At 57.1% G+C, this 23385-nt stretch overlaps 1 protein-coding gene across 22 annotated transcripts in view; it reads left to right on the top strand.

Moving 5' to 3' along the window:
- Window positions 1–23385, top strand: part of DYSF (dysferlin) — a 219261-nt gene that overhangs the window by 100253 nt on the left and 95623 nt on the right. For all 22 annotated transcript variants that reach the window (XM_070476375.1, XM_070476369.1, XM_070476392.1 and 19 more), the window contains 8 exons: window positions 3589–3781; window positions 6041–6196; window positions 9446–9577; window positions 9662–9828; window positions 10625–10739; window positions 11016–11121; window positions 11372–11514; window positions 13214–13387. In XM_070476375.1, the coding sequence (XP_070332476.1) occupies window positions 3589–3781; window positions 6041–6196; window positions 9446–9577; window positions 9662–9828; window positions 10625–10739; window positions 11016–11121; window positions 11372–11514; window positions 13214–13387 (1186 nt within the window). The remainder of the gene's footprint in view (window positions 1–3588; window positions 3782–6040; window positions 6197–9445; window positions 9578–9661; window positions 9829–10624; window positions 10740–11015; window positions 11122–11371; window positions 11515–13213; window positions 13388–23385) is intronic.

Genomic DNA, 23385 nt, shown 5'->3' with positions numbered 1-23385 from the left:
GCAGAAGTGAGCAAATGAAGGAAGGTGTTGGGGGCTCGAGGCATGTGCCTTTGGAGCTCAGAGCAGGTGCATCTTATGCAAATCTATAGATGCTTCCTGGAGGCGGTGGTGTCCTAGAACCCTGGAGGGGAGGAGTCAGCCTTTGGGGAATGGACTTCCGGGCATGGGCGCAGGGATACCTGCTGCCCCCTGGGGGCTGTGAGGGGAGCTGCAGTCCTGATGGGACAGGCCTCCTGGGTTTGTTAAGGCAGGCCCAGAGTTGGGGGCAGGGGGCTCAGGGATTCCTGGGGTTCAGACACTCACTCTGGCTGCAGTGAGAGTGGTGGGCTGGGGGTAGTGGTGAGGGGTGACTGATGAAGGCATCACCCAAGGCAGGGACTCAGGGACGTGGGTGAGAGAAGTAGGGGGCAATGTGGGCTGTTCAGGGGGCATTGTGGTGAATAACAGCCTCATGGGGACCACTTTCTGTGCCAGGTGTGGTTCTGAGACTTTCACCTCAGTATTAACTGATCATAAGAATCTTATGAGGCGGGAAGTAGAGGGATCCACATTTTACAAATGCGGAAACAGGCTCAGAGAGGTTAATCGCCCAGATTCACACCCTAGTAAGTGCTTGCTGCTCCGTACTGGACAGGCTTTAATGGTGGATTGAGTGTGGGGGCCCAGGGAAGGTCCAGAATGGTCCCTTGGCTCTGGCCAGAGCAGGAGGGTGGCGAGGAGGGCCATTTCTGGAGGGGGACAGTGAGAGAAGAGCAGGTTTGGCAGAGGGAGAGGCATTCAGGGCTGGCAGTGCTGGGTAGCAGTTGCCTGCGGGCATCTGTGGTCGGGAGGTCAGAGGTCAGTGTGAAGCTAGAGGCGGTGCCGTCAGCAGGGGCAGCTGCAGAGTGACTGGCTGTGCCCCGCTGCCCGACCTGACAACTCAGGAGCGGAGGGCGGCCAGGGCTCTGGGTTCACCATGGTCTGCTCCTGACCCAGGTGCGGTGTGGACCTTGGCCAGTCCGAGGGGCCTGACACATCTGAGACTGGTGGGTCCCAGTCCCCGGGCTGCCGCACCACTCTCCCGGTGCTCTGTTCTTGGCGTACGCGGCTCACAATGCCTCTGGCAAAGCCTGGTCTCCGTGAGTCACTTTCCTGGGGATAGATGGTGGCTGGGGGCCTCCCGAAGAGCCCTGGTGTTAAGTCAAGGGCTTGTGAGGAGGGTCCCATCCCCTCGGTAGGGCATGCATGCCTCTCTGTGGAAGATTGGTTCCCTTAGCACCATCTGAGCCACCAATAGCTCTGGGGCTGGAGCAAGAAAGCTCCCCTCCCCCACCCGGCTCTGTGTTACGCCATCATTTCAGCCGATAGCAGGGCACCTGGGCGCGGATTACGCGAGCCAGCTTGCCATAGGTGACCGCCAGCTGCTCACCCATTCCTCCAGCCAGCCCTGCCCACAGCTCCACCATCAAGTGTCCCTCACATTATGCTGCTTCAGCCGGAAGTCCCTTCCTGCTCTGCTCGGCCTGACCCGCTCTGCCGACCCTGCCAGGGCAGCTTGAGTCCTCTTCCTCCAGGAAGTGCTCCAGACTCTGAGACAGCTCGGGGGTGGGGGAGGGGGTGGTGGTCTAGCTTGTCTGTTCCAGGGCCTTCCTGAGGGCAGAGCTGGGTCTCATCCCTGGACCCAGCCTCTGATCAGCACCAACAGAGCTGTTCCTCATGAGGAGTGAAATGGATGACCCAGTGGCCAGTGTATCTTTCAGGCTGACACTCTCCCCTCCCAGGCAGCATCCCTGATAAAGGCATCCGCTCCCTGTGGGGGCAGACGGCCACCTTGTGGACAGCCCAGCTCTGCTCCTAGCCTGTGCGGGACCCTGCCCTGGGCTGGCCTGTCGTTTCCAAGTCATCCAGCCTTGGTAGAGTGACTGCCCCTCCTTGGGGCTGGGGCCCTGTCATCCAGCCTCCATTTCCAGGCCTCCCTTTTTTCTGGGCCTGCCTTGGGCTTCACGGGGTGGGAAAGGGCCGAGGCACCTTGCTTGTGGCAGTTACGGGTCTCGACTGTTTCTTGGGGAGCCTTGGCTGGGCTGGTGGTTCCATGAAAATCTCCCTTTGGTGGTCTGCGTGGCAGTCCCTCTCAGTTCCCGACCCAGGCTGGGAGCATAAATCACCCTGGCTGGCTCGCCTCTCCATATCCCACTCCAGACCCGCCTGTCCCCGCCCTCAGGCCCACTCAGGCCCCCTTCCCAGCAGGCCCAGCCCAGGAGTCCGGCCCGGGCCCCCCTTCACCCTCCGAACATGCCCCTCCGCCGCGCTCCAGCGATCTGGGGATGAAGGCCGCCCCTCTCCTGGCCTGGGGCAGCCCCATCCGAGGCACCCTCGGGGCAGTAAATATTATATTACCACAGGGTGTGCAGTACGTGACCTGAGACAGGCCCCAGGGCTTAAGTTTCCTGAGATGGAGTTTGCGTACTGCTCCCCCCACCCTAAAAATTCAATTAAAAAAAATAACAGGAAAAATGTAGTGCGCCGAGGGCCTGCCAGAGTGGTGTATCTGGCGGCGGCGGTGCCGCTGCGCTCGGCGGTAATTGGTTCTGCATAGCTCGGGGAAATTGGCAGAAAAATAAATCAGCCGGGAGCCGGGAGTCGAGACACCGCGGGGAGGGAACGTGAGGTGGGGGGTGGCTGCGAGCGGTGGGAGCAGATCTGGTGAGCGAGCGGGCTTGACTGATGTCCTGTTTGCGAGTCAAGGGCTTAGCGGGGGTGGGGTGGCCCGGACCCTGGAGCAGAGGTAATCTGGAGGAGTCCTGCCCGGTGAGAAGAGCACAGAGGCCGTCACCCACCCCTTCCGTCCTCTGTGACCCCTGTGTGTGTCCTCCCTGACCCTGGGCCTTGGTGTGGCCCGGAGGAGCCATGTAAAGGGGCGCCTAGGCCGGGAGCCCAGCCTTTGGATGGGGGTGGTCAGAGTTCTACGCCGCCAAATAGGGTTGAGTTTAAACCCAACCCCCCTACTGGAGGCTTGGGGCCGTGTTTCTGGGACTGCGTGTACCCCCACCTCCCCTCCAAAGGCTTCCCAAGGCAGAGGGTTCTGGGAGGGATGCTGTGGGGCCGCCCTGGGTCGACCCATCTGTGCTGCTGGCTGCTGGCCTCCCCACAGCGTCTGCAGTGGCTTGTCAGGGGTCCATAAATTTCCTTCTTGAAGAAAGTGTGCGTACACCAGAATGGATTCGTTTCAGCCAAAGGCAACTCAGTGCTCAGGCCTCTGCTCTAGGAGGGTGCAGGGGGCAGGAGGGACCCACCGGGCCTCTGGGGGCTTGCAGTCAGTTGGGCAGAGCGGACGCACAGGCGAAAGAGGTCACATAACTGGAGGCTGAGAGGGTAGGTTCCAGACAGGCAGCCTCAGAAGAGAGGGGTACTTCAGAGCAGGAGGCACGCTGGCCAGTGTGGTTGGGGCAGGCTTTCTGGAGGAGGTGGCTGGAGGAGGCACCCAGGGCAGGTGGAGCAGCCAGCAGGAGGCTGAGGGTCTGAGGCCTGTGCACACATGTGTACACGCGTGTGCCCGGGCGAGTGCTGGGCTCTGGCTCATCAGGCAAATCCTGTCTCTGTCCATCATAGCCAACCCCTGGGAGATGTCCAGGAGATGCCCTCTGCCACTCACCTGGACCAGTACCTGTACCAGCTGCGTACCCGCCACCTAAGCCAGATCACCGAGGCGGCCCAGGCCCTGAAGCTCGGCCACAGTGAGCTCCCCGCCGCCCTGGAGCAGGCTGAGGACTGGCTCCTGCGACTCCGTGCCCTGGCTGATGAGGTAGCTGACCCTGCGAAGTGCCTTCCTTCCTGCCTGGGCTGTCAGTGCTGGGAGGGGTAGGGGGAATGTCTGGTCCAAACTGGCTCTATTGCTGGGTAACCTTGGGCAGGAGGCTCTGTGAGCCTCCATGTCTGCCTTCATAGAAGGGATACCGGGTGTGGTGGGGCCCAGCCCAGAATCTGGCACGTAGTAGGTGCTTGATAAACGCCCCCAAAGAAAGAAAGTGAAGTCGCTCAGTCATGTCCGACTCTTTGTGACCCCATGGACTGTAGCCTACCATGCTCCTCCATCCATGGGATTTTCCAGGCAAGAGTACTGGAGTGGGTTGCCATTGCCTTCTCCAGAATATCCTTCCGACCCAGGGATCGAACCTGGGTCTCCCACATTGTAGGCAGATGCTTTACCATCTGAGTCACCAGGGAAGTCCAAAATGCCCCCAAGTATGCTCAATAAATGTGCTTAATAAATGCTGCCAAGGGCTTCCCAGGTGCCTCAGTGGTAAAGGATCTGCCTCTAGTGCAGGAGTAGCAGGAGATATGGGTTTGGTCCCTGGGTCAGGAAGATCCCCTGGGGGAGGGCATGGCAACCCGCTCAAGTTTTCTTGCCAGGAAAATCTCAAGGACAGAGGAGCCTGGTGGGCTTCAGCCCACAGGGTCACAACAAGTCAGACATGACTGAAGTGACTTAGCACAAATGGTGCCAAAGTATGTCAGAGAGAGAGCAGGGACCAGAATCCGGGGGCCTGGCTCTAGGTCCAGTGCCAGGGCCCCCTCCCCCAGGGACCCAGCCCCACCTCGCCACCAACCTGTCTGCCTCAAGCCTGCCTCTCACAGGACCCTGTGTCTGCTGCCTGCCCAGATGCCCCTGAGCCCCAGGATTGAGGAGGCTGTGCCTGTAGAAATGTTGCGTCCACACCCTGAACTCTCTGCCCCCAAGGCTCAGATGCCCCCACCAGGTCTCCAGGGAAACAGGCAGGCCACAGATTTGTCTCGAATGAGGAGAAAGGTCTGCCCATATGTCATGGGTGGACACAGGTGCTGCCTGCCCTGCCAGAGCCATGTGGGACCCCCAGGGAGGGAGATGGTGAGGAGTGATCTCTGCAGAAGGGGTGTGCAGAGAAGGCCAGGGCCTGAGTGGGGAGAAGAGGGCCCAGGAGGTGGAAGGGGTGCTCCCGAGGGGAAGCGGCCTGAAGGGTCAGTGTGGTCTTTTCCCTAAGTGGGGCCTCTGGCATATGACTGGTTACCCGGTACCACTGTGCTGCTCAAGCCCAGGATGACCCCTGGAAGTGGCTGTGGACCATCCCCTGGGGCGGGTCACAGACTGCCTTTCACATCTTGGCCCAGACTCTGGAACCCTCAGCGCAGACTGTGTCATGGTTGGGAGTGGTTAAGGTGATCCCCCAAAGAGCTTGTCAGCACAGGGTCCAAGCCCCACCTGATCTCGCATGTCTGGGGTGGGGCCTGAGCATCTGTGTTGCCGGCAAGTTTCCAGGTGGCGCTGCGGGACCACACTTGATGTTGTGGTTAAGGATATATATTTAGAATCAGAAAAGCCTGGCTCCTCACTTCTTTGAGCCTGAATTTCCTCATCTGGGCTGCCTCCCGCTGCAGGGGTGAAGTGACACGCAGGGAGGTGTGCCGGCCAGCAGCCTGTCCCACAGAGCACAGGCCTTGAGAGCAGACAGATTTAGCCCACCGACCACCTCTCCTGAGGGTGGCAACTGGGAGCAGTTCTCCCTAGAGGCGTGGAAGTGCTCCAGGGCCCTCCGTTTTCAGAGCCGTGTGTCAGCGGGCCCAGAAAAGGGCCAGACGCCAGAGTCGGTGCTGTTAGAGGGAGGAGGGCCCCAGTGTCCTCTGGGAAGGTGCTCGCCTTCTGTGGATTCACTGGTGCTCTCAGGAGTGGGGAAGGGGGTGGATCTTAAGTGTAATGTCATCTCTAGGGTCAAGTCAGCATTTCTCTACCCCCCAGCGGAGGGGTCTAAGAACTTGGGGCTCCAAGCAGGAGTGTCTCTTCCCAGAAAATGTGAATGCAGATCAGTGTATTCCTGGTGGGCTACTCCTGGGGGCCGTCTGGTGTCCTCTCCTTGAGGGCTCAGAGCTGCTGAAGATAGAGGTGCCCAGCCAGCCCTGGGGGGTCAGGGGACACCCGAGGGTAGGAGCTGGGAGGAGAGGCCTGCAGAGGCTGGCTCACCCATGGTGGGCTGAGGGCGTGGGCCGGGAGGTACCGTCATCCCTACCCTGACTGCCACCCTCTCTCCAGCCCCAGAACAGCCTGCCCGACATCGTCATCTGGATGCTGCAGGGCGACAAGCGGGTGGCGTACCAGCGGGTACCTGCCCATGAGGTCCTCTTCTCCCGTCGGGGCACCAGCTACTGTGGCAAGAACTGTGGAAGACTGCAGACGATATTTCTGAAAGTGGGTTGTTTTCCCTCAAGTCGTGGTCATACTCTCTTACCCCCAGGGTGGTCCACTTCCCTTTGGTTTCCTGTTCTCTGTCAGGCTTAGCATTTCGAGGCTCTGCTCTCTGAAGGGACCGAGGACTTCCATAAAAAGACTTCCCTTCTCCCTTCCTCCCACAAAGTCCCTAGACCCCATGCACTTGGCCTGGAAAGCGAGTAGGTGAGAATCAGGGGGTGCTGGGAATGAATGGGGGGCTGACCCCGGAGGCTGTGCTCCTCTCCAGCCAGCTCCCTGGTGGGGGCGGCCTCAGGCCTCAGCCCCCATGGCCAACCTTTAGGAGTCCTGGCACAGACCTGCCTCCACCGTCCTGAGGGTTTGGCTCCAGGTAGAGTCACGCTTGGGTTCGAGTTCCTCCCCATGTTAAGGCTGGTGTGTGGACACTGGCTGTGTCCATGGCTCTGCTCATTGGAGACCTGGGACCAGGTAACCCTGTCCCTTCTGTCCTCCGGCCCCCACCTCCCCTGTCCTTTCTCCTCCCACCCATCCTTGCTCCCCCACCATCTTATCTCAGCCTTGGGAGTGGGTGACATGGAAATGAGCAGGTGCCTGAAGATGCCTGCCTTCTTCTTGGGGTTCTCATGGGGATACATGGACCTTGGTCAGGGTGCTGTGGCCGGCTGGTCGGGACATAGTTCAGGGGTACCCCTCTCTGAGCTGTGGATGCTGCAGCCCCGGGGAGGGTCCATGTGTGGAGAGCCATCACTGAGGCTGCTCTGCTCGAGGAGGCGGCCCGGGAAGTAAGCCTGCCGCTCACCACGTGGGGCTGACTCCAAACGGCTTCGCTGGCATCGTAAACTGCCTGGCCTTCAACCTTCCCTCCCCTGTCTCTTCCCATCCACACCAGAGCCTCCTTCCATCTCACCTCTTCCAGGAAGTCACTGTGGACTAACCGTAGCCTCTAACCTCTGAGTGGCTATTGGCTGATCCATTCATACACTGGCCAGTCGTCCGCGCTGCCCTCTGAGGTGGGCAGAGGAGACAGCTTTCAAAAGCATGTGGACAGGTTGTAGGTTGGCTGAAATACTGTGTGGCCATGGGTAGATTGCCCAGTCTCTCTGAATGCTGTTTTCTTGCCTATAGAATAAAGATCATACTGCCCTGATTACAGTATTGAGGATGGAATTAGGTAGCACAAGTCAAGGGTCTTACTGGAACTAGGTGATCAATGAATACAATTTTTTTCCTCCTCTTCTCCCCTTTTCCTTCTGGGGAGGTCTTTTGCCCCCTGGGGAGAGGAGGCTCCACCAGCACCATGGCTGGAAGCCATCACAAAGCTAGGGATGGTCAGAAGTCTATGTGCGGGTCACTGGTGCTTCAGAGGAGAGCCGGCTTTGCCTAGAAAGAGGGCGGGGGTGTGAGGCAGTGGGCTGCCCCTCCCCCCTGGGACATTTTCCTCGTGAGATCCTAACCTTCTAGCATCCTGCTTTCCTCTCTCCCGAGCCAGCTCCTTGCCTGGTCAGGCAGATGGGAAAGGAAGTCCTGGAGCGGCCACATCTGAGCAGGGTTAACCAGAGAGGGCTGCCAGGCTGCAGTGGAGGTGAGGCTGCAGGAACGGGCCTGGTGGACGCCTGTGAACGGAATGAACATCAGGCTCTGACCTCTTGGCCCTGCAGCCTCAGGGAAATGCAAACTGAAAAATTTTTCTGATCCCAAGCAAGAAAAAAAAAAAAAAGATATAAGATTGTTTCTCGAAGTCTTCCCCACTGAGTTTATGAGCCCCGCCAGTAGCTCCTGAGCAAGCTCTACAAAAATGTTGGCAGCAAGCAGAGACCAAGAAAACATTGGTGTTTCTTAACTTAAACCAAAGTTGGAAAAAATGAGCACCAGCAGAGAGGGAGAGGAGCCCCAAACTAGACGTTTCTTTATTTGCTGTTGCTATTTTGGGTCCAGTAGGCTGGCCTTGTCTGGGGGAGGGCAGGGGAGAGACTGGGGGCGGATGGGGGAAGGCGGGGGTCAGGCATTCCTGCCATCTCCCTGGGGCTGGTGGTTTGGAGGGGAAAAGGCTACTAACCACCCCAGGGGAGAGGACACCGAAGCAAACAGTCATAGGGAGGTTTCTGAGGGGTGACACTTGGGGTCAGGGGCTCCTCCAGGCTTCACTGAGGATGAACCAAGACAGAGAGGCTGGGTGAAGGCTGGGTGGGGTGGCCTTGGCATGGCCACGCCTTTCTGGTCCTCTTACCTGGCCTGGGCTCCCGCTCTGGGGATCCAGGCCTCTTCTATTAGTTGGAGAACCCTTAGCTCAGCCTCTTTCCTCCTCTAAACCCACCAAAATGACTTTCTCATCTCATTCAGCTCCATGTCCCAGTGGAGACACTCCTCCAAGCTCAGGCACATGAAGCCTGGATACTTAATGTGTTACTTCCTCTAAGGGACTGTGTGTTATTCTAAAAGTGAGGCACTTCTGTTCCTTAGGCCGTATCTGACCCTTGATTTCAATCAAATGCTGAAGCAGTTGTGGAGAATAAATGTTTTATGTTGGGTTGTTGTGGTTATTCTGTTTTGGCAGAGCTTCTGAAAGTTTCAGGATAAAAAGCAGTTGAAGACCAGTGAATAGTGGTTAACATGCTGATAAGCACTTGAAAGGGTGGGGATATCAGATGATATACTAACATCCAGCCAAAAACCCCCGAAAAAAAAAAAAGCCAAAAACTGAAAATGAAGAGAGAGGCTTTAACCTCTCCCCTTTTCAGACCTTTCTTTCTCTTATAGAGACATGTTCTAGAACTGCACTGTCCAATATGCTAGCCATATGTGGTTATTTAAATTTAAATGAAATAAAACGAAAAATTTAGTTTCTCAGTCACACCAGCTACATTTTAACTGCTCAGTTGCCACATGGAGCTAGTGCACTGAACTCTGCAAATGTAAAAAACCATTTCCACTGTACCAGAAAGTTCCACGGGACCATGCTATTCTAGGAGAGAACAGAAATGAGGACGTGGTGGGAGAGGGGAGACGGGTTCCTGGGCTCAACATGGCCCGTCTCTGCAGAGAGCACCTGGATGGGGAGAATGCAGTCTTCTCTTTTGATGAGAAGGAGTCTTGGTGAGGTTTCTCAGTCCATGAACTTCTGAGAAGTCCTCCAGTAGGGCCCACACTGATGGGGTGTCAGGCTGGTATGCCCAGGCCTGGAGGCCCTGCAAACTGAGACACCCTGACTCTGAAGGGGACTGTGGGTTTCTTTCCTTCTCTGGTGCCCAGTATCCGATGGAAGGGGTGCCTGGAGCCCGGATGCCAGTGCAGATTCGGGTCAGGCTCTGGTTTGGACTCTCTGTGGATGAAAAGGAGTTCAACCAATTCGCTGAGGGCAAGCTCTCCGTCTTCGCTGAAACCGTGAGTGCCTGCCCATCCGCCCACCCCACCCCCAGTTCTTGAGCTGCTGCAGGCCTGCTGACTTCTCTGTTGCTCACTCTCCAGTATGAGAACCAGACCAAGCTGGCCCTGGTTGGCAACTGGGGCACAACGGGCCTCACGTACCCCAAGTTTTCTGACATCACGGGCAGGATCAAGCTACCCAAGGACAGCTTCCGCCCCTCGGCTGGCTGGGCCTGGGCTGGAGACTGGTTCGTGTGTCCAGAGAAGACGTGAGTCGTGGGTGGGGAGGGCTTGGAGACCCCGTCTGCCCCAGCCGTTTCTCTGAAAGGGTCTCTGCCTACTCCCACTGCCCCTGCGCTGGTCAGAGTGACTCCCTTGAACTCTCCTGGGCTCATGAGGCAGCATTCTCTTCTCAAAGGGCTCTAATGATCAGAAAGTCCTTTCTGATTAAACCTAAACTGACATCCAGTAGACTTTGCGTCCATTGGTTAGAGCCCTTTGCTCCAAGATACCAGAGAAAGCCTTCTCTCTCCCCTGCATGTTAATCCCTCTCCCCTGCATGTTAATCCCTCTCCCGTCTCAGGACCCCTCTCCCATCTCAGACCCCCTCTCCCTTTGTGCCTCTCAGGACAGCCTTATCCTTCTCCAACTGCGTTGCCATCTCCACCTCTTCCTCCTTTTTCCATTTCGGTTGATATTCAACAATTTTTTTTTTTTTTACTCTTTAAAAATTGAAGAGTACCACCTATCGTAGTCACGTACTCAAATCTTAAGTATGTAACTTGATAATATTTTACATTTCTATAACTATCTATCGAGCTTCAAACACCCACAGGATTTTTGGAGTCTTCAGTCGGTGTCCCTGTTTCCTTCTTTATCTTGGTGGTGACGTTCTCTTGCATCCCCTTGCCTCGCTGCCCTTCCTGTCTCTTCCCCTCACCTCTCCTGTTGTTGGTTGGAAGTGAGGCTGACACGGACAGGTTGGCCCAGGCCCTGGAGTGCTCTGCTGGAGGGGGTGGGTGGGTGGGGGTACTGGCAAAGACTCTGACTCACCCCGGTCCGCAGACTGCTTCACGACACTGATGCTGGCCACCTGAGCTTCGTGGAGGAGGTATTTGAGAACCAGACCCGGCTCCCCGGAGGCCAGTGGATCTACATGAGCGACAACTACACAGACGTGGTAAGGGGGTGCTCTGGGGGCGAGGGGGCTCTGCTTTGCCAGAGTCCTGGACATTTAGGCCCCGGAAGGACCTGGGACTGAGAGAAGCGTGTTCTGCCCTGCTCCCCCACCCCAGCATCCGTGCTCAGGCTTTCACAGGGCCAGTGAGAGGTCTGGCAAGGGTGGGACACTGACCCCAAGTCACACCTGGGGCTTTGAGGATGTGCAGGGTCAGGCTGCATCTTCTCATCTCCACATCCGTCTCTTCTCATGCTTGCCTGACCTGTGTCACTCTAGAACGGGGAGAAGGTGCTTCCCAAGGATGACATCGAGTGCCCTCTGGGCTGGAAGTGGGAAGATGAAGAGTGGTCCACGGACCTCAATCGGGCCGTTGATGAACAAGGTGGGCGGCGTGTGGAGCCCCGTGAGCACCCAGCAGTCTTGTGAGGCATGTCGGTGGGGACAACTAAAGGCAGCGCCCTTGGACTTGGGGTACTGGCCTTCACTGGGCTACTTCATCTGGGGGACCTCCTGGGGAGTCCTTACTTCAAACTGCAAATCGGGAATTGGTGGCCACTTGAAAGTCTGTGAACGTCCTCCGAATGCTGAGTGGGAGATGGCCAGGCAGTGGGTGACAGGCGCCCCTCCCACAGGCTGGGAGTACAGCATCACCATCCCGCCGGACCGGAAGCCGAGGCACTGGGTCCCTGCTGAGAAGATGTACTACACACATCGGCGGCGGCGCTGGGTCCGTCTGCGCAGGAGGGACCTCAGCCAGATGGAGGCGTTGAAGCGGGTGAGCCCGGGGGTGGAGGTGGGCCGAGGTGAGGCCCTGGGAAGGGGAGGCCAGCTGGGCACAGTGTACACCTCTGTGCACACACGAATGCAGGGGGCGTGTGCAAGACAATCACTCAAGATGCTCAGAGATCACACGTGTCGCTCACACAGGTGCTCACGGACAGAAAGCACCCAAATGCCCACGACTGTGCACGGGGATGCATTCAGCATCCCCTGGAAGGCGCAAAGGTGTGCCTTGAGTGTGTCTGTGGCTGCATGTCCTTGGGGCAGAGTCTGAGATAGGAGCTTGGCTACCTGCAGTTTGTTGAGGCCATGCTCTCAGGGGTGCCAGGAGCAAGACTGTGGTCCCAGGCAGAGACAGTTTTGATTTGATCTGTGGCTCGGAAAGGGGCTCAACCTGGAGCACGACAGAGCTCTCCTCGCCTGGAGGCAAGGGGCCTGGGGTTTGTACTACCTTAGCCATCAGTCATTGGCTGGGGTTGCTGGGGTGGGCTGGCTGCATACCCTCCCCAGGAGGCCTGTTTCCTCCAGCAGGGCCAATTCTGCGGAGAAGGTGGCTGCTGGGGATGAGGGTGCTGCTGGTCAACGAGCCTGGGTGGGCTCAGTTGGCATTTACCAGAGGGCATATTCACAGTGTGAGCACCCCTGCCCACGGCCATGCCCAGATACCCCTGGGATGCAGACAGGTGCAGAGTGAGCTTGTATGAGCACACACATGCCTGCACCTGCTCCCGGGGTCACACAGATGCTTGCGTTCCGCATGGCCTCAGGGCCTGCCTCCCCAGAACCCTCTTGGCCTGCGTCCTTCCTTTCCAGGCACACTTTGGAATTTTGGCTCAAGAACTAGGCCTCCCCTAGTCCAGGAATAGCCTTTGGCATGACCCAAGTCCCTTTTTCTCTCTTTGGTCACAGAGAATCTAGAGAGGAAGGTCTCTGGGTCACAGGAGAGGCTTTTGGGCAGCTGGCTGTTCCTGGTGTCATGAATCAGACAAACTCCACTCTGCCTGTGAGGGCACCCAGGGGACAGAGATAAAGGCTTGCCAGGTGGTGTGCCTCACCTGCTCCCTCACCACTAGCATGGCCAGCCTTGGGACTGGCACTGAACTCGTGGGCCTGAGGATCATCTCAGGTCACGAGATGGTGGGAAGGGGCTTCTGGAACTCCCTCCCAGATGGGAAAGTGTCCCCTTGGAGGAAGTTTGGGGGGTCTCTCCACACTGTTGTAGGTCTAGCCTCGTGGAGAAACAACCTATGACTGGGAAATGAGCTATTCATTTTGCCTCCGAATTGCAGATCCGTTTCCATTTTTGTAAGTCAGGATAGGAAGAAGAAAAAGGAAATTACAAGAAAACCTTGGATTCATGAAATCCACCTAGAATCCAAATAAACAAACAAACCAAAAGCCCAGTGTTTTCATCACTGCTCAGTCTACCTTCCTTTCTTGGCTCCTTGGATCTCCCCACAGCCCAGGGAGCCTCTTCTCCTGATTTCCTGACCTGGGACTCTTGTCACTGCAGAAACCACTCAGAATCCCCTCCTCCAGGGGGCCCTCCCAGGTTTTCCCACCTGCAGGGTGAGGATGCGGGGTGTGCATGTGGGAAGTCCTGGAGGGCAAGGAGGGCACAGCTGGAGCCCAACCTTGGGACTCCCCGCCAACCTGCCAAGCGGCCTCTGAGTCTACCCTGTTCTTCCGTGCAGCACAGGCAGGCGGAGGCAGAGGGCGAGGGCTGGGAGTACGCCTCGCTCTTTGGCTGGAAGTTCCATCTGGAGTACCGCAAGACGGATGCCTTTCGCCGCCGCCGCTGGCGCCGCCGCATGGAGCCCCTGGAGAAGACAGGGCCTGCGGCTGTGTTTGCCCTTGAGGGGGCCCTGGTATGTGGCCATGCCTTTCTTGGGTTGATGGGGTGCAGCATGTTTTCCCAGGGCTGTTTAAGGCTGATGCAGGGGAGGTGCAGCGGGCCCTGGATGGGACTGTGAATTCGGTCCTCTGGGGTTGCATGTGGGGACGTGAATACCACTCTGGGTATTCTCCTGAAGCAGAATAGCCCGCTTCTTGGTAAGACCCGCTACTACTTTGGTGATTGAGATGGGAGCCGGGAGAGGGCCCGGACTTCTGGTACTCTGACCTGTGACTGAGGCCAAGGGACCTGACTCCTCTGAAGAGGCTGGCCGGCCTGGGGATGGGCCTGGGAGGCTTTGGCCTGGCCCAGGGGAGTAGCCAGAGGGGTTCAGAGACCCTGAATGTCCTCGGGTGGACTTAGATCCTCCTGAGGCAGAGGCTCTCTTGTGGGCATCCCAGGAATCTGGGGAGAGAGGTGCCTTAGAGACCACTTCCCAGAGCTAGTGGAGTGAGAGTCAGGTCAAAGTTATCCAGGGTCTGGATGATGTGTTCCACTAAAAAGGCGTGCTCACACTTCCTGGACAGACCAAGTGGGGACGTCTGGGACCAGGGGATAGCCTGTCCCCTGCTCTGTTGGTCTGGGCATTTCCAGAGTTGGGGGTGAGATGCCCAGGAGGAGATGTCACCTCTGAAATCCAGACAGGACAGCCTGCCCCCTGGGTGGGGAAGAGGGCTTTGCGCTGTGACCCATGGGAGTAAGTCTCACCAGCTTTACTGGTTAATGGAATCTGAGTGTGTCTTCGTGAGCCTGCTGTGTGTGTATGTGAGTACGTAGAAGCATTTGGTCTGGGTGAGGAGCAGTGGGTCTTAGCCCTCAGCCAGGCAGTACAGTGGGGAGGGCCCCCCTGACCTGATGGGATGGCTACAGAGAAAGGAGTTGAAGCTGGCAGTGGCCCTGAGGGGGCCTGGGCAGGGCCTGGAAGCTCTATCACTCCCAGGACCCATTGGGGGGGCCAGGTCCAGGGGTGACAGTGTGGGAGATAGAACCCTCTTGGGGCCAGGTGATGCCAGAGGCTCTGGAGGGAGCCCTCCCGGGCCTGGGGGCCAAGTGGTAGGGAGCCTGGAGGAGAGGGCAGAGCTCTGGGCTCTCTGGGCCCCTGAGCTGGTGCGCAGGCTGGGGCGGAGCCGGGGCGCGGGGGGCTGGAGCAGCCGCAGCCGGGCATCTCTGTCCTGTCGGAAGGGGCCTGGCTCGGGCCCAGGGCAGCGTGGCGGGGAGTCAGGGGTAGCTCGTGTGGCTCCCACTAGGGGTGGGGAATAAAGACCTTGGCGGACCTCAGAGGCAGGGCCAGGCCTGAGGGTGCTGCCCCCTAAGGGGTCAGCGCTTGTTTTCATCAGATAGAAATGCGACCAAAATGGGCTGAAGAGAGGAAAAGAGCTTAGGGCTCAGATGGCCGGGAATCTGATTCTCCACGAGGTGAATCAGGCCTCAGGCCTGGCGGGAGCCGGGGGCTCACACAGTGTCCCTGGGACTCTGCGTCTCTGACTCGCTCTGCGCTCTTGGCCCCATTCTCACACTGGCTCACTCCGCGTGGTGGCAGAGATGGTGCCCGTGACGGAGGCTGCCACCGTCTTTACGGCCAGCAGAGCCCAGGCGGCCTTCTCTCTGTCCTCGCAGCGGGAGACCCCGCAGGGGAGACCACCCTTTCTCAGGGAGGCCAGTGCTGTCTTCGTGTGCAGCTGACCAGCTCTGCTGGGCCCTGTGCCCACACTGGTGCCTGAGCCTCAGGGCGAGGAACGGAATGTTCTGATTGACTGTCTTGAGTCATGCCCCCCTTTTCTTTGTGGTCGACAGCCCCACCAAGTTGGGGAGAAGAGCATCTGAAAAGGAAAGAAGGCTGAACGGTGCTGGGTGCAGAGTGCAGATGACCACGGCACGCTTGATGAGCAGTGGGGGGCCAGTGTGGGCTGCCGAGTGGAGGAGGGGTGCTCTGGTCAGAGCTAGGTTTTAGGGCCCTCATCGGGTAGCCGGGGGGGACGGCTGGGGAGGGAGAGCCTTCCATCACGAGACGTGCCCCACCCCCCAGGAGGCATGGTTAGAGATCTGGGAGGGGGTGACCATCTGGGGTGGGAGCCAAGAGACTGGAATGGATGGAGGTGGAGTGGCAGGGCTTGGGGAGGCAAGGGTCAAACGGGTGTCAGAGGCTCCGCTGGATGGACAGCAGGGCCACTCCCCTCGCCAGGCTGTGGGGTGGGGTGGGCCTGGGGCTGCGATGAGTTCACGGTTGGCCCTGGCGGGTGTGACACACACGGTGAAGTGCTGGGTGAGGAAGATGGATCTGGCGGCTGCCTGCCAGGCGGCCCCAGGGCAGGGAGACTGGGGGCGTGGGGGGTGAGCGTCAGCTGCAAGGGGAGGGAGGGGGCTGGGAGGAGAGAGGGCGCCAGGCCAGAGGTGGCCCAGAGACACGTGGAGGGAAGCGTGGATGGCTCCGGGGCTGGCGGGGATCAAGGGAAAGAAGGCGAGCGAGGCTGGGGGACCCACTGCCAAGCTTTCATGGCTCGGTGACTGGGAGAGTGAAGGCGGGCATTTCCCATAACTGAGAAACCAATCTGTGTACTCTACGTGGGAGAAAATGTTGTGAGGGAGCCCTGAAATCAAATGTCAAGTCAAGTGGGAAGGTGACTGGTAGTGGTGCAGATGTAAGCCGCCTGTGACCTGTGGAAGAAATCAGGGCAGTGAAGCCTGGAGTCCTGGGGGAGCTTTGTTGATATAGGGAGCCAGAGGTGGACAGTGGTCCAAGTGGCTGGATCCGCGAAGACTGGAGAACACAGTCTTTAGGTGTGACCAACATTTGGACACGGCCACAGGCCCACTGGGTAGGAACTGTCTAGATCATTCTACTTGAGCCAATGACCACCCTCATCAGCGTGAGAGCACACACACACAGACGCACACACACGCTGTCCTTCCATGGTCATGTTAACATGCCTCCGGCCAGGACCAAGGACAGCCTGGGTTCCCATTCCTGAGTGTGCTGTCCTTCATCCCGGGGAGAACTGATGCTTTAGCATTAGGGCAGGTGGTTGGGTTTTCTGGACATCAGGACCAATCTAATTGTTCCAGGTACTGGCCTTTGCCCGCTGGTCACTGATGCCTGCTGATTTCCTTGGCAGGAGTGTGGAAGTAGGTGGGTGAGTCTTCTGAATGGCACCGGTCTGGTTTGAATTCTGCTTCCTCTGCTTACACTATGGATAGGTTACTTGTCTCTTTAGCGACTCTGTTACCTTACTTATGAAAATCACTACATCCGTGGGTCCCTGTAAGCAATGAAGACATAACCCATGTAATGAAGTGTTTCTCAGTTTTAATGAACTTAGGCCCCATCTAGGGATCTTGTTAAAATGCACACTTTTGATTTGATGTCTGGGTAGATCTCAGGACCATCTTTGAGTAGCCAGGATATCAGCTGCATAGAACATCCTGAAGATAAGGGAGGCAGTGACATCGGCCCCCTACTTGGATGAATGCCCCTCTGGGGGAGGGGGGGCCATCTCTTTCTGGCTGAAGGTGTGTGGCCAGGGTCCTAGAGAGGGAGGCAGGGAATGGTGACATGTCCTCTCTGCTCCTTTGTGGGAGAAGGTGATCTTTTCTTCTAGTGATCCGTCTGATGGACCTGGCTCTTGGGAAACCCCGGTCTGATTAGGAAGAGGGACATTCACATCTGAATGCAAATAAACCCAACAGAATCTGCATCTTTGAAGGGCAGACTGAGAGTCATTCCAGAGTGACCGCTTCTAATGAGGGGAACTTCTTGGAGGAGGCCCTGGGGAGGCAGAGCTTGGAGGAATCCAGGACTGTGGGTGGTGGCCAGGTGGGCTTGCTGGTAATCTGACATTTCTGGATGTCTGGGCCCAAGGGCCAGGCCTGTGGCGCCCCCTTGCCTCCTACCGCCCATCCCCTGGCCCATGAGTCCACCAGCAGGCCGGGCCTCACTTGCCAGCTCCCCTCCTGAAGACGTCTCGCTGGAAGGCAGGCCCCGTCTGCTCATTAGCACGGGCAGCCTTTCCCTGAAACCTTCTGCCGGGGCCAAGCCTGGCTCCCTCTGCGGAGCGGGAGGCCCTGGCTCTGTCTGCTAATCGTCTGCTGTCTCCATCGCGAGCATTATTTTATTTTCGTATTATTCTTTTTCCAGCTAATATCCTGGCATTCCCAAAGACACCGGGTTTCATAATCTTCCTGGCGTTCCCGGGGAGCTGGGAAGCAGAGTACAAAGCTGCTATTATAGCGTGTTCCACCCAGCCTCCCTCTCCTCGCCCCACACCCCTCGCTGCCGCCGCCACCGCCACCGCCGGCTCCGACCCAGTCACCCCCTCCCGACGCCACCGGCCTCTCTGAGAACCCTGGTGACGGCTGCTGGGGATGAGCTCACAGAATCCGTCCTGTGGCCCTTGCCCTGGGCCTGCCCTCCTTGTGCGAGGATTTTTCCAGAGCCCTGTCTCTGTGCTCGGCCTGCAGAGTCTGGAAGGGTTTTCTGAGATGCCTGAGCCTGGGCAGGGAGAGGAGGAGATGCAGATTCGGCCAGTGTGTTCCTCACCCAGGAGATTTTTAGAGCTTGAAGGAACTTTCATGTTCGGAAGCACTCTCCATCTGGCCGCTTGACACTGGGTGCAGAGCTGTGAGTGTGCATGTGTGATCTGTGTGCACGTGTGTCCGACGTGTAAGCCCGCGTGTGATGTGTATGGATGTATATGGTGTGTGCAGCGTGTGTTTCTGTGTTGGGTAAATTCTGGGGTGAGGCCTATGATTTTCTCCAGCTCTCAAGAAAATCTAGGATGTCAAAGAGAGTAAGGATTACTAAAATCTATTTTGCCTTTTGCCGAAGACCAGGTTGAGAGCTACATGTTCACTGTCTCATTTCATCCTCACAGTGACCCCAGAAGGCTGGATTTTATGACTATACCCATTTTGTAGTTGGGGAGATGGAGGTTCTGGACTACACTAATAGCCAGGTGTGGCTATTTATTTTCTTTTTTTTTTTCTTTTTTTTTCCATTTATTTTTAATACTTGGAGGCTAATTACTTTACAACATTGCAGTGGTTTTTGTCATACATTGAAATGCATTAGCCATGGATTTACATGCAGGTGTGGCTATTTAAATTTACATTTAAAGTGATTAAAATAAGACAGTTCAGCTCACCAGTCACACTGGCCACATTTCAAGAACTCAGCTGCCACGCCTGGCTAGTGGCTGTCATTGGGCAGTATAGAACAATTCCGTCTTTATAGAAAGTTCTGTTGGATAGCACAGCTCTAGAACTCTGAGCCCTAATGTGACCCCAGAAGAAACTGGGGCCTGAGAAGGCATTTGCCCTGCAGCACGGCATGGGTCAGTTCTAGAACCAAGGCCAGAACAGCAGGCTCCCCAGGTTCATCTCCCCACTGCTGTTAGGGCATGAAGTCCTCCCCGCTGGAGGAGGGGTCCCAGAGGGCTTTCTGTGTGGCTGGAGCCCTGGGCAGGGTGCAGCCCCCTCCTCACCTTGTAGCCAGGCAGCGTGCCCTCCCTGGGGCAGTTGGCACCACTGACTCCAGCCATGAAGCCTGCAATTGGTTGGCAGGGCCCTGTCTCTATGGGTCCTGACCTGAAGTGTGGAGGACTCATAGAGACAGGAATCCCCAGCCCCAGTCAGGGGCAGAGAAGGGCAGCTGGGGAGTTGGAAATGCTAGGAAGGGGATCAGAGAGAGGTTGGTGCCAGAGAGGAGTAATTTGGGGTTTGAACTGGCTAAAAAAGAGGTCAGATGTGGGTGGGCAGGGCAAGGCCCATGTCTGGACCTGGATGAAATCCGGCGTTGTGTGCAGGGCACCTTGGCATGCTTTCTAGAGTGGGTCCTTTGAGCAAGGGCAGCTCCCGGGAGGTGAGAGGCCTTGGCCTTATTAAGGGGCCAGGTTCCCTGGCTGGGTGTGTAGGCCGTTGGAAGGCGGCTCTGTGTCTCTTGAATGTCCTCGTGGAGCACTTGTCACGCCTGGTACTGTGCTGTGGGCGAGCTGAGGGCTGCTGCCCCCCTCCTCTGACCCTCCTGCTCCCTGCACGGAAGGACCACCTGAGTGAGTCCTTGAAACACGCGGCCTTCGGGTCTACCTCGCGCAAGAGCTGGGTGAAGCCTGCGTGTGTCTGTTGAAGCGTGTGTGTCCATGGACCTGAGACAGAATGTCAGCACAGAGGCAAGCTTGGACTGGGTGTTACAGGGGTGGGGGGAATGTGACAGGTGCCCCCACGTGTGTCATTATACATGCATGAGGGTCTGCATCCACAGTTGCTAGGGTGACCTTGTGATTCATCATCGGGTCTGCATGCGTGCTAAGTCGCTGCAGTAGTGTCCGACTCTTTGCAACCCTGTGGACTGTAGCCCACCAGGCTCCTCTGTCCATGGGATTCTTCAGGCAAGAATACTGGAGTGGGCTGCCGTGCCCTCCTCTAGGGGATCTGACCCAGGGATTGAAGCTGCATCTCTTATATCTCCTCTATTGGCAGGAGGGTTCTTTACCACTAGTGCCACCTGGGAAGCCCATTGTCTGGTCTAGAGACTTAAAATTCATGCTGGAAAACAGGCCTAAGTTTGAACCATTCCAGGCCTACCAGGATGTACAGTTGTCCTGACTACGGAGGTACTCTGGCATGGCCTAAAACCCATTTGGGTGTGCTCTGCAGACTTCAGAGACCTGGAAAGCCTGGAGGGACACACACGTACACACAAACACAGACACTCGCGCCAGCCCACACGTGGCATTGTGGATTCTCCAGGTTTCCTAATTCCACTCTCAAGTTCCCGGGGGGCCGGCCAGTGGCTTTGTAAGGAGTTTCACAGCTGCTTTCAAGCCCTGGCTCCAGCTGTAAATTAAATGGGGTTGCACACTTGCCTGCTATTCCACTTAAGGTTGCAATCAGCCCTGATTGGGAAGGGAGGGCCGTGTGTTCCAGAGTTTCCTCTTTTACAGGGTTCTCCTCCTCTGGCCTGGCCTGCGGGCCTGTGTGGGGTTTCCCTGGAAGCTAGGGCTGGGCAGCCAGGGCAGGGACACGGGTGTGGACTCCCCAGGGCCTGACTTAGCACTTAGTCCCATCCTACCCAGACCCCTGCTCAGGTGCTGAGTTCTGATAGGGAATCAGGAGCTGGGAAGGGCCCTGAGGAGGTCCCGGGAGATCCTGGGCTCTGCCAGCAAATTTCCCAGGCGACCTGGGGGAACACATGAATCTCCAGGCCTCAGTTTTCTCACTTAACTTATGGAGGTGATAACAACACAGCAAAAATAACCACCTCCCCTACAGAGCAGGTGCTGGCAAACGGTGGCCCGCTGGCCAAGTGCGGCTCTCTGCCTGTGGCTGTAGACAAGGCCGTGTTAGCACAGCCACGCTTGTCCTTGGGCGCATGCTCTGTGGCTGCTGTCCTGCCACTGCGGCCACTAAGTGGCTGCAGCAGGGCCTCCGTGCCTGGCAAAGGCGAAGGTATTTACCAGCCAGGCAGTGCCCTCTGCCCTGTTCCCCTCGTTTAGGCCTCCTGACCATCCTAAGAGGTGGGTTTTTATCGGTGCTCCCATTTTACAGAGTAGCAAACTGAGGCACAGGGAAAACAAGCAATGATTCTTGTAGTGGTATTTCCTTGAGTAATCATTCCTTTTCACACCTGAATATTGTGAGCAATCTTACAGATAATGGTGGGGTTGTACAGGGCTTAGCGCACTCTTCTCTATATCACCATTTGTTGTTTGCGTGTCCCAGCGGAGCCTAAGATGCAGAAGAGATCCTGGCGGTCACCTGAGGCCTGTCTGTTTTACAACTGGCCCTCTGGAAAAAACATTCAGAGAACAAATGCAGCTCTATTTGTCACATTTGCTGATATGGTGTAACTATCTGTGCCATGGCCAATTTCAAGGTATCGATGTGAAATCCCAGAATGTGGGTATGGGCGGAGACGGGCACGGCACACCGTCCCACAGCGTTTATACAGAGTTTCCACCTCACAGACATGCTAGAGGGAAAGCATGTCAGGAGCAGGTTCACAAAGGTCGTGGGGTAATTTGGAAGTGATGAGTTTGAGGATTTATTAGCTTTCTTTTAAAAATAATTTCTGAAGTTACACGTTCATATGATTTAATTTTTACAAATGGCTGTGTTTAACAAACGGCTTGCGAATGGCCGGAGATTTAATGATCTCTCCTGAGTCAGGCCAGCCGGCTCCAGCGCCTGCTGCTCTTGAGGGCTTCCTGATTCTACTCAAAGAAAGAGATGGTGGCTCCCCATCACAGCACCCTTCCTGTTGGCTCTGTCACCTGAACTCTTTGGATCCATCCCACAAAGGAATTGAGTCCTTCCCATAAAGTAGGGGTGGGGTGCGGCTGGCCCCTGAAGCCCGTATGCTTGACTCTGCTGGAGCCGGGTCTCCCTGGGGGTCCCTGGAGCCACCTCGGAGGTGCCACCGTTTCCTGACTGCCATGAGCATGGCTTCTGTGGTTCTGTCCCCCACTTACTGAGCCCTGCAGAGTCCTGCTGCTCAGCTTGTGCCTTTTTGCTGCATCCACCTTGACTCCGACCCCTTCTGCTCCTCCCTACCTCCACTTTATAGATCCTGAACCAGATCTCTGGGCCCTGTGTGGGGGTGTGAGTGTTGTCAGAGGAAGGAGGCATGTGTATGACGGCCCATGTGCAGAAGGACTTTCAGAAACACCAGCGGTCTGGTGCTTAGTCTTGGATCCCCCTTAGGTGGGTCAAGGAGTCCCCTTCGTAGGCTGCTTGTTTCCAGAGAACCTCCCCACCTCCTCCTGGTGTGGTGGCCGGGGTCCTGGGACGTCCGTCTTCAGCCGAGGAAGTGGGCTTGGCCACTGGCTTGGGGGCTAGCCTGGAGGAGCCGAGTATACCTGGGAAGGAGAGTTCCTCACCCTCCTGAGCTCAGGCACCTCCAGGGAGCCCTGGCCGCCAGCGGGGCAGCCGCGAGTTGGAGGCCGCCCAGTCCCTGGGTGAGCGGCAGGCTCCCTCCCACAGCTAGCCCCAAGACCGAGTGCGTGGCCACAGACCGTGTGGCAGCCAGCGCCAGCCTGGGAGTCACATCGGCATGAGCTATGGAGGCAGGAATGTGACTGTGGGAAACCCAATGCCCCGGGCCTGGCCTGGGGAAGAGTGTCAGTGTGGAGTGGGGGTGAAGGTGGGTGGGTGGAAACCAGACCGTCAGCTGCCCCTGCAGCCTGGCTGTGCTCAGGGTTCCGTCCGAGTGAGAGCTCAAGGAAGGCAGCCCTACTTCTCCCAGCTTTGCCCTGCCCTGGCCTCGCGCCTGTAGCCAAGTCTTCCCTGATCTTGGGGGTGGGGGGTCAGGCCTTCAGAGTGCTGCTGTTCCCCCTGTTCGGCACCCTGCTTTTTTCTCCTCCTCCTCCAAGCCTTCCTAAGGCCCTCCCCAGGGCCCACTCTGTTCCATTCCACCCTACAAATGACCCCTCCTGGGGGGTAAGTGAGCCTATATCCTGCGGTTTCTCGGGTGGCATCTGACTCTGAGCGCCATGAGAGTGTGAGGTGCTGTCTGATGCAGTTTCCTTCCCTTTTCCTGGGAGCATAGACCTGAGCGCTATGCACATACCTTAGGGTGGGGATGCTGGTGATTCATGTGACAAATCTTCGCTGGATGCTTACTAAGTGCCAGATGCTGGGTTGGGTGCTGGGGGATGAAGAAATGTCCATGCCTTACTTACACACATGGACAGATGGATGCAGCAGAGATGTCTGGAGAATCTGAGCAGGGCCTGCTGATGAAGGCAGGGCAGTAGTCAAGGAAGTGTCCGGGCCTCTGATGACTGAGCTGGGGAAAGAACTCGAGTTAGCTTGTCTGGAGGGCATTCCAGGTGGTGAGAACAGCTGGTGCAAAGGTCCTATGGCAGAGGGATGGTGGTGGATTCCAGAGATAAAGTCAGAGGACAGGGATTAAGTGGGGGAAGGTATTGCTTAGCATGAGACTGGTGAGATGAAAGAGTTAAACTGGCACCACTGATTCTG

Source organism: Odocoileus virginianus, chromosome 2 (assembly GCF_023699985.2).
Source record: "Odocoileus virginianus isolate 20LAN1187 ecotype Illinois chromosome 2, Ovbor_1.2, whole genome shotgun sequence".
NCBI lineage: Eukaryota > Metazoa > Chordata > Mammalia > Artiodactyla > Cervidae > Odocoileus > Odocoileus virginianus.
This window is presented reverse-complemented; position numbering and strand designations above follow the sequence as displayed.